The sequence below is a fragment of the Panthera tigris genome, chromosome C1 (assembly GCF_018350195.1).
Source record: "Panthera tigris isolate Pti1 chromosome C1, P.tigris_Pti1_mat1.1, whole genome shotgun sequence".
NCBI classification, from domain to species: Eukaryota; Metazoa; Chordata; class Mammalia; order Carnivora; family Felidae; genus Panthera; species Panthera tigris.
In genome coordinates, this window is record NC_056667.1 from 186,067,168 (window position 1) to 186,082,141 (window position 14,974).

General features: G+C 35.9%; 1 protein-coding gene across 5 annotated transcripts in view; it reads right to left on the minus strand.

Annotated features, from left to right (window-relative positions):
- ALS2 (alsin Rho guanine nucleotide exchange factor ALS2) overlaps nt 1–14,974 on the minus strand; it is a 71,689-nt gene that overhangs the window by 17,869 nt on the left and 38,846 nt on the right. For 3 of the 5 annotated variants that reach the window (XM_042995074.1, XM_042995075.1, XM_042995073.1), the window contains exons 13-24: nt 11,709–11,813; nt 10,389–10,551; nt 6,941–7,072; nt 6,414–6,542; nt 5,970–6,040; nt 5,554–5,620; nt 4,969–5,171; nt 4,785–4,850; nt 3,634–3,732; nt 2,886–3,050; nt 1,271–1,382; nt 986–1,063 (exon numbers count right to left, since the gene is read on the minus strand). In XM_042995074.1, the coding sequence (XP_042851008.1) occupies nt 986–1,063; nt 1,271–1,382; nt 2,886–3,050; nt 3,634–3,732; nt 4,785–4,850; nt 4,969–5,171; nt 5,554–5,620; nt 5,970–6,040; nt 6,414–6,542; nt 6,941–7,072; nt 10,389–10,551; nt 11,709–11,813 (1,390 nt within the window). Of the gene's footprint in view, nt 1–973; nt 1,064–1,270; nt 1,383–2,885; nt 3,051–3,633; nt 3,733–4,784; nt 4,851–4,968; nt 5,172–5,553; nt 5,621–5,969; nt 6,041–6,413; nt 6,543–6,940; nt 7,073–10,388; nt 10,552–11,708; nt 11,814–14,974 lie in introns of those variants that run through there. The other 2 variants (XM_007089986.3, XM_042995076.1) reach the window with 2 other exon arrangements.

The window sequence follows — 14,974 nt, forward strand, 5'->3', positions numbered from 1 at the left end:
AAAACATGAAAATATGCTCTACATCACCAGTCATTAGGAAAATGTAAATTAAATCCATGAAATATCATTTCACACCCAGTAGGATGGCAAAAAGAAAAAAACAAAAAATAAAAATACTGGAAAATATGGAGAGAAATTAGAATCATCATACATTAGTGATGAGAATGTAAAATGATGCAGCCACTCTGGCAAACAGTTGGCAATATCTTGATATGTTAAATATCAATTTCCCATACAACCCAGCAATTACTCTCCTAAACACTTGCCCAAGATATGAAAACATATGTTCACATAAGAAACTGTATTCAAATGTTTATAGAAAGATTATTCATAATAGTCTGAAGTGAGAACTAATCCAATGCCCATCAATGATGAAGCGATAAACAAAATGTGGTTTTAGAATACTATTTAGCAATAAAAGGCAATGAAGTACTATACAGGTCACACTATGGGAAAACCTCGAAAACATTATTCTAAGTCTAGGAAGCCACACAGAAAAGCCCTCATATTGTATGAATCCATTTATAAGAAAGGACCTGAGGGATGTCTGGCTGGCTAAGTCAGAGTGTACAACTCCTGATCTCAGGGTTGTGGGTTCAAGCCCCATGTTGGGTGTAGAGATTACTGGGGGGAAAAAAAATCTTTAAAAAAAAAAAAAAGGCAAAGCAAAGCAAAAAAAAAACTGAAAAGGCAAATCTACAGAGTTATAGAGTCCACTAAAAGGAGGTTGTCTAGGACTGGTGACAGAAACGGTGAATGACTGCAAATGAGCAGGCAATGGTGACAGAAATCTTTTTTGGATGACGTGAAAGGATCTAAAATTGGATTGTGGTGATGGCTATCCAACTCTGTATATTTACTAAAAATTATTGAAATGTACTCTTAAAACAGGTGAATTTTATGACAAGGTAGCTCTTTTTTGTTTAAGGTCAAGAAAAAATAAGTATAAGATTGTATTAGAGGAAGAAGAAAGTTAGTTTCCAACCTTTCCGTTAAGAGTCCAGTCATCTGAAAATTCTCCCTCGTATATAGTATCATCTTCGGAAAGTAAAACCCCATTTCCCTATGGGGAGAAACAAAACAAAAATCACAACAGATAAAATGCAAAGTAACTTAAGGAATACATGCAGCCGTATCCCCCAAAGCCTTACATGATTTTAAAAGATAAGAAAAATAGTACTAAGAAGGTAGAACGTTAATAAAAATGATTTAAAAGGACACAGAATTTTTAAAAAGTCAATAGTAAGTATATGCAAAATATTTTACTCACCATCATTTTATTAAGGTGAAAGTTGCCTTCATAGTATAATCCAAACTGGGTAACTACCACACCATTCCCTTGACATACGTCATCTTGCCACATTCCCATATACTTTTCCCCCCTGTACAGAAATAGAAAAGAAATGAAAATGAAAAACTGATGGTAAGGATGAAATGGAAAAACAATTATAACATGGGAGTTGCTAGGAAAAAAAAAAAAGAAATGAGGTTTATCATATAAAAACTCTCATTCTGAGGCACCTGGGTGGCTCAGTCAGTTGAACATCCGACTCTTGATTTCAGCTTAGGTCATGATCCTAAGGTCATGAAATCGAGCCCCATGTTGGGCTCCACGCTGAGCATGGAGCCTGCTTAAGATTTGTATTCATATTCCCTCTCCCTCTCCCTCTCTCTCTCTCTCTCTCTCTCCTCCTTCCCTCCCTCCCTTCCTCCCTCTCCCCATCCCTCTCCCCTGAGCAATCTCTCCCAAAAAAAAAAAAAAAAAGGAAGTCTCATTCTTCACATACTCAAACTCAGAGAAATCTTACTAATCTCCACTACAAAAGCAAAGTATAAACTGATTGTTAAATAATCATGGAGTTTAGTAATAACATCTAAATTTTAAAATCCCACATTATGAAAATGACATGAAGGGGGAAAAACGTATCTATTAAGTCCAAATGCAAATCAGACTAAATCAAATATGGAGGCAAAAGAACTACATTCATCCTCAAGGTATAGTTAACTGAATTTAAGCTTGATTCCTAGGTTATTGGCATAACAAGTCCCTGACCTAACAGACCTAAGCAAAAAGATGTTTAGATACCATTCTACGACCCAAAAAGGGAATTTCCACTCGTTCCCTCTGACCTTTTACTCCTATTATGTCTGTTTTAAAGGTTTTTCTTTTTATAACAAAGATTTGGTAATTTCTAAGACACTAAAAGCTTCGTATGTGCGGAGCTTTAAGGAAAATGGTACCAATGTTAATTTTGAATGATCTTGATCTTGTAAAGAAGTAATCCACCATTTGGTTCATAAGCAAATGGATAAAATAATGCCTGCCAACTGTGTCTTATTAAAAATTTTCTCTGGGGCGCCTGGGTGGCGCAGTCGGTTAAGCGTCCGACTTCAGCCAGGTCACGATCTCGCGGTCCGTGAGTTCGAGCCCCGCATCAGGCTCTGGGCTGATGGCTCGGAGCCTGGAGCCTGTTTCCGATTCTGTGTCTCCCTCTCTCTCTGCCCCTCCCCCGTTCATGCTCTGTCTCTCTCTGTCCCAAAAATAAATAAAAAACGTTGAAAAAAAAAAATTAAAAAAAAAAAAAATTTTTCTCAATACTGTCCAATTAAGATGCTCAGCCTTCATAAAAACATCGCTATTGGGGCCCATGAGTGGCTCAGTCAGTTAAGTGTCATGATCTCACTGTTCATCGAGCCTATTGTCAGGCTCTGCTCTGACAGTAAGGAGCCTGTTTGGGATTCTCCCTCTCTCTCTCTGCTCCTCCCCAACTCATGCAAGTTCTCTCTCAAAAGAAATAAACATTTAAAAACGTCGCTGTTACTGGAGAAATACAGGAACCTTATCCTCTTATACTAACTTTGAGATTAGAAGGAGAATACTATACCTAGTGATATCATCAAAGACACCATATCCTGCTTTCTTATCCATTACCCATTGGCCAATGAACATACTGGGAGAAGAGGAAGTCAATTTTCCACTCCGTAGGAGACCATGACCATGACGCATGTTATCTTGAAAACAGCCTTCAAACACTTCACCAGAGGCATAACTGTGGTTACAAAAAATGGATAAAGACCAAAAACACATTGAATTCTGAGGCTCATTTTTACAAAGTTCAGGAAATTCAAAAGTATACTCCTGTCCCACTGATATCTCTATTTATTTATATGATGATTTTTCACCATTTTTTTTTTTTTCATTTTTGAATGACTAAGGCTAAGAAATTAAAGATATCCTGGATGGTATTCTGTGTTAACATGGGGAAAAATGTGTATTAATCTCTTATGAGAAAATGAAATAATGAGTACTCTCTGAAAGGATCATATATTTTATCCATATTAGAGTTCTTTAATAAATATAAATTTATAGGAAAGACATCTAGGAGATCCTATGAGAAAGTTATGACTTCTAAGGTTTGTACTATTTTGTTGAAAATTAAATAATAAATAACCTAATATTTTCACCTTGTGATAGATAAGAAGTTACCTTTATAAGAAGACTTTTGAGGCAGTTTCAGTCAAAAAAGAGTAAATAAAATTTACTCCTTGGAAATTTTGGCTACACATACATTTAAGTTTACATGATTCTTTGAAAAAGCAACACCAGTCTAACAACCTTTCCAATGTTATTACCTATAGACTCCTTGACCACACATTTTTCCTTCTTTCCAATGGCCCACATAATGGTCTTCTTTGTTCAGTGCTTTGTTTGGGATTCTATATTCTCCATATCTGCCAAGGAGAATAAAAAACATCAGAAGATGCATTTAGGACACATTCGCCTTTTCTAGGTATGCACTTGTAAACATTTTAACAAGGAGAACAGAAAAAGGAATTACCTGTGGGGGAAAGGGGTAAATGGGGTTTTGGTTTAAACTGTATTTATTATCTAAGCTATCTAGCAAGTCTTAGAGGAGTAGGGCATCAATCCCACTACACAGAGAGATCAAGTATTTTACCCCAAGTCCAGTGAAAAACAGAAAACCTGTGTCCTAAGCCTCTGCCACTAATTAGCAACATCACCTTGATTAAGTCCAGGTACCCAGCAACCTCACCTGTGTAAGCGGGGGTAGGGGTGGTAAATGAGATCATCTAAAGTCTCACATTCTAAAATTCCATTAAAAGGAATTAAAAGACATCATAAAAATTTATATCATCATATACACAAAAATCGTCTACCCAATTTATATAATAACCTTTTTTATATAGTAAAATAAATTACTTCTCTAACATGATACAAAATACTTCACTGCTGTAAGTTTATCATGCAATTATTTTTAGTGTTAGAAAACACAACAAGCTGATACAAAAATAATGTCATTTGAGTACCATTAGTATATCATCTAGAAGATTTCTCCTTTAGCACATCACAGAAATTAAAGATGATTTAAAACTACTGAAAGGAAAATTTTTCTATATCCTTTGTATAAGGGGGGCACTATTATCTCAACAGTTCACCATCAATATTACCCCAGGTACTCAGTCTTCACCACTGAGAAATGGACAGAAAATAGTCCCATTTTAACATACAGAAAGAAAGGCTGTGTCACTTGAGGTCACAAGGCTATCAAGGTAAATGATTCACTCCAGGTAAACCAAGGCTGCATCCTAGATTCCCAGCCCTCTTCATGATCACACATCTGCATCATAAGCCCTAGCACACTGCATGCATTTCTAAAAAACAAAACAAAAATCTATTTGTTTTGAAAATAGTTCCCAATACATAATGATGTCATCAGTGGATGAAACTGAATTTACTCTTATGTTTTACACCATCTTCTTACCCATCTTCCAAGCCATTCCTGAACATGCCAGAATACATCTTTCCATCTGGCCACTTCAAAACCCCTCTGAAATGCATAAGCAAAAAATAATACATATCAATTAATGTTTCAGATAACCAATACTTTTTCAATCTTGAATCATACTATCATCTTCACCCCACTCATAAATCTTGAACATTTTCACCTGCCATGGGGCTTCCCTGAAAGCCAGCGTCCATCATAGGTTGCATCCTTTAGGCGAGGATCCTTATAGAAAGTATATTTGGCACTGCGTGAAATAGGTGGTTCCTGCCTCTGAATACTACTGCCACTTCCATAAGGTGGAAGGTCAGATGTCCCCCTCAAAGCCTGATCCACAGCTTGGCTTATAGCCCGTAGCCACTTAGTCTAGGAACAAAAAGTAAATGTGAATAACCTTAAAGCAACAACTCATCACGCACTGCCTTAAACCCTGATAGCTTTCCTTGCTGTGTCCTAATGATAAATAACTTTTTGCTCCTAGTAATTCTTAGCTCCTAAATAATTTTTCTGTCTCCTAATGCTTTTCTTAATGAGTAATGCTGACTGGCTCTTGGAATTTACTGCTGTATGTTTAAAAGTAAGTCACATTAAAAAAAAAAAAAATCTATAGTCCTGGTTTAATGAAGACTTACCAGACATAATTACGGATCATCAGCCAAGCAAGAACAATTTTTATCTTTTCTTTCCTAGCATAAGATACAGAAGTAGTCAGGCCAAAGATAAAAACAAAGTATCATAATGGACTAACCTTTTCCTGGGGTGTTGATGAAATGAGAGTGAACTGCTCCTCAGGTGTAGTTATCTTTAAGCCATTCCTAAAATGTTCACAAGGATAAACACCAGGAGGTATGACAACCTGTCATTATAATATCACTCCTCAAATATGAAAAGCAACTTGTTTATTTTGAGAGGAGAGTCAATTAAATGTAAATGCAGTCATGAACCTAGGTTTGGTTCTTACAGGACACAGAGTTACTTTGCTCCAGGTATTATCATGATCAGCCATGATCTTCACAGGCCGTTTAACTATCTACATGCTGGGAAGGTGAGCCTCGTTTCACAGAATGGGGAGGCCTCCTGAGCTTTTTATCATGTCTAAGGAAATAACCTTGACAGCAAAGGGAGAGAATTAGGGTGAGGGTCGGGGAAGGGGGACACACTTACACACCACCAGCTTCTTCAGAAAGTGGCTCTGCCCATAATGTGGCCAAAGGGAAAACATGATGTGTGGAGAACTGAAAGAAACAACATGGAGTCACAGCTGAGAAAACCCATATAGGCTCATATGGGGGGGGGGGGGGGGGGGGTAGGTGTCTCTGCTACATAACCCTTTTCAAATGGTTAAGTCCACATGGGTGCACCATCTCAGCCACATGATCCCCATAACATAGCTAATGCCAGTGGGTCCTGCCATCTCTGCCACAGGACTCCACTTGGTTGATACTCATTTTCAAGCTGGAAAACTAAAAGAGCTCTCTGAAATTTGGTCCATACCACAAATGCAAGCTAAACATTCTCTTTTATTCAATAATTTCAGCAAAATCACAGTACTTTTAACAGAAACTGATGGTATAATTAATTAATGTAACAGTTAGGAACCCAGCATACCTGAGCATGGACTAGGGCATCATTAAAGAGAATGAACCAATTCACAGAAAACCTCCCAGCATGCTGCAGAGATAGGGCTCGGTTACTGCTCTCACACAGCAGTCGACGCTCTGGCTTCCTCAAGGAATCCTGGAATTGAAGACAAATATATAAACGATCTTCAGAATTATTTTAAAATGCAAGGAAAAAATGAAAAAGACACTAATCACATTTAGGAGAATTTGTTGCTCACAGCTTAGGTTGGTGTTGGACCTGAAGTTAGATAGGATCTGAACACTTAATAAAAGCGCTCAAAGAAGATTAAGAAAAAAACAGGAACAAACAAAAAGTGAGTGTTCAGAGAGGATTCTTAGAAATGAGGGTAGATGTTTACAGCATCTATTGCTGTGGCCCTTAGACCACCCTTAGAAAAAGGCTCATTAAAGCATTATTACCATAAACAAACAAATGAGGAATGGAGAAAATTATGACAGTTGTTATGGATATGCCTGCTGTTTGCTGGGGTAATGCCAATTGGCATGGTTTACCGTCATTTTTCCAGGAAAGGTCTTCCAGAAGCCCAGTGTGTATTCAGCTTCCTTCCTTTTCCTGCCGAGATGGAGAGCAAGAGACTCATAACAAGAACTGGAATCCTGCAGTTTCTGGTATTCTGGAGATGTCTGAAAGCCAATAATTAAGGGAAGGGAAAAAAATATATAAACCAAATGTCCACAATCTGTAGCCTTGGTGTGGTTTTAGATATGTAATATTAAATTTATGGCGGAAATCCAAATCAAGAACAGAAATGGTATAAAAGGGAACTGAGCAGAAAGAAAATTGGTTCCAGAAAATTCTACTACACACAGATACATATGAAACAGTGGAATAACTCAAGGGGAAAGAAACAAACACTGGCAATTATCAGTGAGGAGAGCAGCAGAGTACTCATGATAGGGCAGGAATTCTCAAATGTTTTCGCCTCAGGATCTCTCTATTTTGCTTATGTGGGTTTATCTATTGATATTTACCATTATTAGAAAATAAAGTCGAGAAACAAAAATAACCTTTATTAACTCACTTCAAATACAGTAACAGTTTAAGTGAAAAAGAACTATATTTTCCAAAACAAGAACAAAATGCTTTGTGAGAAAAGTAGCAATTGTTTTACATTTTTTCGAATCTCTTTATTACCTGGCTTAAAAGAGAGCTGGATTTTCATTTCTACTACTAAATTTAATCTGTTGGCTGAAATATATGAAGAAAATCTTCCTTTATAAGGATATGTAACTGGAAAGGGAGGATTATTTTAATAGCCATTTCAATTAATAGTGGATATTCTCCTTTGAAACTAAACCAAAATTTGTTAACTTAAGTGGTTCTTAAAGAGTAGCTGCAATGTGGAACCTGAAACTACATTAATCAAACTTTCTGTACTCTATTCTCTACATAATCAAACTTCCTCTACTCTATTAAATCCACTGATCTGTGTTACACTTTGAATAGACCTTTAACCTATGCATGGTGTTTTAACATGTGGATTAGACTTCTGGAAAATAGTGTTTCACTGAGTTATGCAGACCTTCCCAATGTTGATACGTTTTATTATACAACATCAAAAGTTCCATGTTAATATTATCACCAATCTCATCAGAAAAAGTCTTTAAGTACTGGGAAACTGCCAAACTCAGTGACCCATACATGTTTCCCACATTGTACTTTTTGCTTCACAGTTCAGATTTTATCACTGGCAACAAATACTGTCTATTGTTCTCCTTGAAGGAACAGGTTCATTTACTCATTTTTGAGAAAATATCTACTGAATACCCAGATCTGAATTAACACAGTTATCCATCAATTGTCTTTTCAAGTTTAAAAAAAAAGGCAGCTCTCAACTCAAACAATAGTAATCTTGTGTTTTTTCTGTAAAACCTCCAAACTTCAGTACCCAGGCCGCTTCATGTACTTCCATCTCATCATACAGAATATTAAAAAGATATATACTTCTACATGTGGCAATGATGTTAATTAGACTTATTGTGGGTGATCATTTCACAGTATGTACATCTATCCAATCATTATGCTGGACACCTGAACATAACACAATGTATGTCAGTTATATCTAGCTTGACCAAGTCCCAGCTATGCCTCAATTCTCTCATCTGTAAAAAGGGGATAATGATATCTATTTCACAGGGTTGATATGGGGATAAAATGAATACACGTAACATGCTTAGTACCTGGCACATGGAATGCATTTAATAAACATTAGGTATTATTATTTTTATCTAGAAAAGCGTACATGTATATATGATGTCTAAGGTGTACCTGAGACTTACTAAATAACAATTTGCAGTGTTCAAACGTGGACATGTGTTTTGAAAAAATTTCCACAGATGATTTTGATTCCCAGTCCTGGTTAAAGATCACTGATATAACACGATAAGAGGATAATGGAGAAAGATAGCACCAGTATTAGCAAAGCACAGAGGAGGGATTAACTAAATCTTTTTTTTTTTTTTTTAATGTTTATTTTTTTGAGAGAGAGACAGAGACAGAGCATGAGCAGGGGAAGGGCAGAGAGAGAGGGAGACACAGAATCTGAAACAGGCTCCAGACTCTGAACTGTCAGCACAGAGCCTGATGTGAGGCTCGAACTCACGAACTGTGAGATCATGACCTGAGCTGAAGTCATATGCCCAACCAACTGAGCCACCCAGGCGCCCTGGGATTAACTAATTCTTAAAAGATGGGAAGAGAAGGGAATGTGGTATAGTCAGAGAGGGCTTCATTTTCATGATAAAATGACTTTGGACCCAGGCCTTGAAAATTTCCTGTAATGAGAATGGTGGTAGTGTGTCTCAGGAAGGAAATAAAAAACATGTATGTCCATGGAGCTGAACTAACATGTAGGACACAGGGGTAGTAGATAAGGCTAGAAACAAAAGAGGATATCAGATTGTTAAGGGCCTTAAATGCCAAACTGTAGAGTCTGGTTTGCTTTCAAATTTTGAAAGCCCATATTAGTTCCCGGGTCACTCTAAAGACTGAAATCTGTCCAAATAAGGAGACAGTTCCCATGATTTAAAAGATTCTAAAGCAGGGGCACCTGGATGGCTCAGTTGGTTAAGTCTCAGACTCTTGATTTTGGCTCAGGTCATAATTACATGGTTTGTGACATCAAGCCCAGCATCAGCTAACAGCACAGAGCCTGCTTGGGATTCTCTCTCCCTCTCTCTCTGCCCATACCCTGTTTGCATTCTCTCGTTCTCTCTCTCTCTCTCTCTCTCTCTCTCTCTCTCAAAATAAATAAACTTAAAAACAAATAAAAGATTCTAAAGTAGAAGAGATCCTAGAATCATTATGGCTTCTTGGAGTCCTTCAGAGAGGGAACAAAATGAAATTACACATTTTAGTACAATTTCAAAGGTGAATGTCTCAGGACCAGCTTTAACATACATCCATAACCTACAGTGGTACTAATTTCCTAGAACTCCACCCAACTAATTTTATACAGAAAGTAGACCATTTGAGAAAATCCTGTAACACTGTGATTTCTCATAGCATATGCTAAGGTAACTCGAATACCTGGCATGGAACTATCTTGAGTCCTGGCCAGGTGGTAACTCGGCTGCCTTACAGGTATGTCATTATACAGAAGGCCTTTTAAAGAGCTCTGTGTAACTCATACTTAGTATGCACTCTGACAACTATTGGGTGAGTAGCATAATTGGGTCTCAACTTTAGACACAGTTTCACAAAATGAATACAATTAATCTTGATAAGGTCCTGAGAAGAAACTAAATCCACAGCAAAGAGAACTAGATTTACCTATAGTCTAACTTTCTTCTTTCATTTTCTTAAAGAAAAATAAATTTAATTAGACACATATAAATATTAAGTTAGTGGAGTTGGAGATGCTAGGGTAGCATAAACCAAACAAGCAACTATGATCCTTGCCTCCCCAAGTATTCAAATGGGATATTTATGGGATCTTACCACTTCAAAACAAGTAGCAAGCTTTAGCAAAACTTTTGCATAATTATGAAGTCGTCTGATTGGCAGGAAAAACAGAGTATTCAGTATTTCCATCAATTGGGTGTTTTCATCATTAACTTCTGATAAATCTTGTAACAGCTCCTGGTTTTTATTTAGGAAATCACTGGAGGTAGAGAAAAAAAAAAAAAAAGAGATTTAATTAATCTTTTGGTTTGACAAATGCATGATATTGAATAGACATTTTTCACTAGATGACTACTTTTTTCAGAATGCACAATTTTAGGTGCTATGAAAGCAGAATATAAATACAATGAAATAAGACAGATATAATTAAAAGAATTTTCCTGCCTATAAAATAGAGGATTTTTGCATATAAAAAGTAGCATATGGTAGCAATAGTAACTCTATAATAGAGATGCTTAATCCCAAACTGTGACTAAGTTCTAGGAAATGAATCATGCATCCCACCGCTTCGGGGAATAATTGGAGACTAGCTGACACCATTCATTACCTGTTAATTTCCAAGCCAAAAGTCACAGCAATAAATGGCAATACTAACTGCTCTAATCAGTTGTATTAAACAGAAATCTGGAGGAAAAATAAAGCTCTTCGCTCCAACACAGCTGGCATGTAATATTAAAATACTTCTAATTTCTTTTCTTTTCCTCCACCTAATAAGAGTTTATTACAAAAGAGTAATAAAAAGCTATAAGTACCAGTACTACAATTAACAGGAAGTAGTAAAGCATATTCTGTGTGAAGATTTCAATGCTGAGATCTTCAAAAGGATTTCAAACTGAAGCCAACATTTATTCTGTTTTTACATTGTTTTACATAAGTTCATTAGTAAAATTTTATTGCAAATTTTAATGGTGATCAGTAACCCACTGAGACTATGTTCATCAGACCAAAATACTTAAAAAGATGTGAAAGAAGAAAAAAAGATGTGAAAGAAGTAAGAGTTGGTGGAACAGAATAATAATTATTATCTGCCCCTTAGTAAGCAATAATTATGTGCCAGGTACTACCCTTGAGTGCTTTACAAGCATTATACTACAAAATTCTTACCTATAAGGCTTCAAACAAGACAACGCCACAAAAGACTATGAGGCAAAAATGAAACATTTTATAATCCCTTAGAGAACTATAGAAAAAAGAAATGTTTAACTCAGAAATTATGAAATATTATCTCTGAAGGGAAAATATGCAATAATTTCCAGGTACTCAAAAGTTCAATAGCACAAATTGGATCGTTTTATAGTGCAGTTAAGAGATCTGAGAGAGAGTGCCCTGGGGAACATGACCCAGATTTTTATTTACATTTGGCTTGTGTGGATGTTCCTACTTCCTCCTCCATGTTCTGCTGCTGAGATCAGCTGAGGACACTCACTTAACCCCACAGAAGTGTTCTGCTTTAACGTGCTCCTGAGAGATGGAAGCAGTACATGTTGAACACATACTCACTATGACCACATTTCTTCTGGATGCACAGTACTAGACCAGAGATGTTCCAACTCTTTTAAGTCCTATTACTTGTCAGCACTCACTCATGTACTCTTCATCACTCACTCACGCACCTGCCTATAGACCTTCCCCAAAAGAGCCTAGGTATGCTCTCAGGAAACCAGAGACTGTTTAGCTTATCCTCTCTTGGGAGTTTTAATCTAATAATGGCAATACTGCTTTTCCTTTACAAGGCTAGGTTTGTAACTGTTACTCAAAAAATAAATACAGTAAAGGCAGAAACAATCCAAGTGTCCATCAACAGATGAATGGATAAACAAAATGTGGTATATGTATATAATGGAATATCATTCAGCCATGCAATGTAATGAATTTTGGTATATGCTACAACATAGACCTTGAAAACATTATGCTTAAGGAAATAAACCAGACACAGGAAGACAAATACTCCATGATTTCACTTACATCAATATCCTACCTAGGACATCCTACCTAGGATAGGCAAACTCATAAAGACAAGAAGTAAAATAGAGGTTACCAGGAGCTAGGGGGCAGGGGAGAAGTTGTTGCTTAATGGATACAGACAGTGTTTTTGCTGGGGTGGTTTTTAAAAGTTTTGTGTATAGTGTGGTAATTGTTTATACAACATGAATGTTCTTGGTGCCACAGAACTATACACTTAAGAATGTTTAAAATAATTTTTTTTAAACCTACATGATGATCAAACCATCAGACTAGCATGAATTAAGTAGCTAGATGATAAACCAGCTTAATGATGGGAGTCTGAGTATCAATATCCAAGACCCACTAACTGCCATGTAGGCTCACCAGCTATGCTCTAGAAGTTCTTTTTTTTAAAGAAATCCTTTAAAATAATTTAAAATACTGACTTTGTAAGTAGAAGTTGTAAAAAGATGTTATTATTGCCTTTAAATATGTAAAACCCTGGGGTTCATGAACCACAGTTTGGGAAATGCTGCCCAAATTCAGACTTCATATTTGCTTCCACAGCTTAAAGTCACCCATTGTTCATCAATTGCTTTCCACCTGTCTAGGCTCTGGCAAGAGGCTTTCATTTACATCATCTGCTTTAGCTGCTCTGACAATGAGTCAGGTCAACTCCTGAGTACTGTGAACTCAATTCTGAAATAGTAGAGGAAGGTTAATAAAAAATAAAATAAGGCAAAATAAGGCACCAGGGTCAGCAACTACCAGAGTCCCTCAAGTAGGCAAGAAAACCCCATTTTTAAACCACCACAAGTCACCTATTTTTGCATTAACTAAAATCGCTTTTCCTCAAGCATTACTATTTGCAAAAATAACCATTCCTTTTTTTTTTCTTCATTTAATTATTGGTTTGACTGCAGTTATTTTCCCCTACTTTTTTGGCCAAGATTCACCATTTCACCAACACTAAAGGTTAAAAAAGCTTTTAGTCATTATAATGTACAGATTATAAATGTAAAATTGGAAATTGTAACAAATGTAAACTTGTCAGTTAAAAGCCAGAAGCTCTCAGATTAAAAAAAAAAAAAACAACAAAGCAGTAAGTCCATCAATTTACTATTTATAAGAAACACACATAAAAAAACTACAATACAATATAGGCAGGTTAAAATAGAATAGAAATTGGTGTCATTATATTAATATAAAACAAAATAGCAAGATCACAGATTTAAAAGTTACTACATAAGGTTAAAATATAACACTCTCTAACTTGTCATTAAAAAAATGAAGGCCAAATCCTTATTTTGGAAATGAATGAGCACATGACATAAGTCAAAGAAATCAATGAGCACATGACACAAATCAAAGAAAAAATCACGACAGAAATTAGAAATACATTTATAATTTAATGACTATAAAAACAAAACTTTAAGATACAGCCAAAGCAACACTTGGAGGGAAATTTATGGCCTTGGATGAGTACATCAGAAAAATTAAAGGATTGGAAAATTAATGAACTAAATGCTAAACTCAAAGTTGGGAGATATTAACAGGAGAACACAAAGAAAGAAGAAGGAAATAAGAGGCAAAAATTAATGAAAAAGAATGGAAAAACTAAAGCTTAATCTTTGGAAAGAAGATTTAAAAAAGGTAAACTATTGACAAAATCAACTAAGATAAAAAGATAAAAGGCTCAAATAAGAGGAATGAAAAACAACTACATTTATTATGGAGGTGAAAATAATCTTAAGAAATATTACGCCAATAAATTTGAAAACTTGGATGCAGTGAACAATTTTCCAGAAAAGTACAAATAATTAAAGCCACAAGAAGAAATAAACACCTGAACAGATCTAATCATGAAAGAAATTAAACTGGTAGTTTAAAAATCCCCTACAGAAATGTCCCCAAAGGGGCACCTGGGTGGCTCAGTTGGTTAAGCATCCGACTTCGGCTCTGGTCATGATCTCATGGTTCGTGTGTTCAAGCCCCGCATCAGGCTCTGTGCTGACAGCTCAGAGCCTGGAGCCTGCTTCGGAGTCTATGTCTCCCTCTTTCTCTCTTTCAAAAATAAATAAACATGAAAAAAAAAAAAAAAAAAAAAAATGCCCCCATGAAAGCCCTATCTTTTCATAGATGAATTCCACAAAATCTCAAAGTACAGATATTCCCTATCTCATGCAAACTATTCCAGAAAATAAAGTTCCCACACTCATTTTGTAATTGCTAGTGCAACCTTCTTACCCAAACCGAGCAAGTTCAAAAGAGAAGAAAAACCTCACATTCACATAGTTGCAAAAATTTTAAATATTAAATATTAAATATTAAATTTAAAAATTAATTTAAATGTCAGTAACGTACTGAAAAACTAATACAAACAGGCCACTGAATTTATCTTGAGAACTCAAGGATATTTACCGTTAAAAAAATCAATTGCTCTTCAACTTTCAGGAATAGAGGGAGCCATTTTTTTTTTTCTTAAAGAAGGGAATCTTTTAACCCTATAAATGATATTTACCAAAAAACCTAAGGCAATCATCTTTAATGAAGAAATGCTAAAACTATCCTCTTTAAGATCAGAAATGATCTTAGGATGTTATTACTCTATTAGGATATAAAATCAAAAGCAAACATGGCAAAACATTAACGTCTATGAAATCTGGGTTGTGAGTACA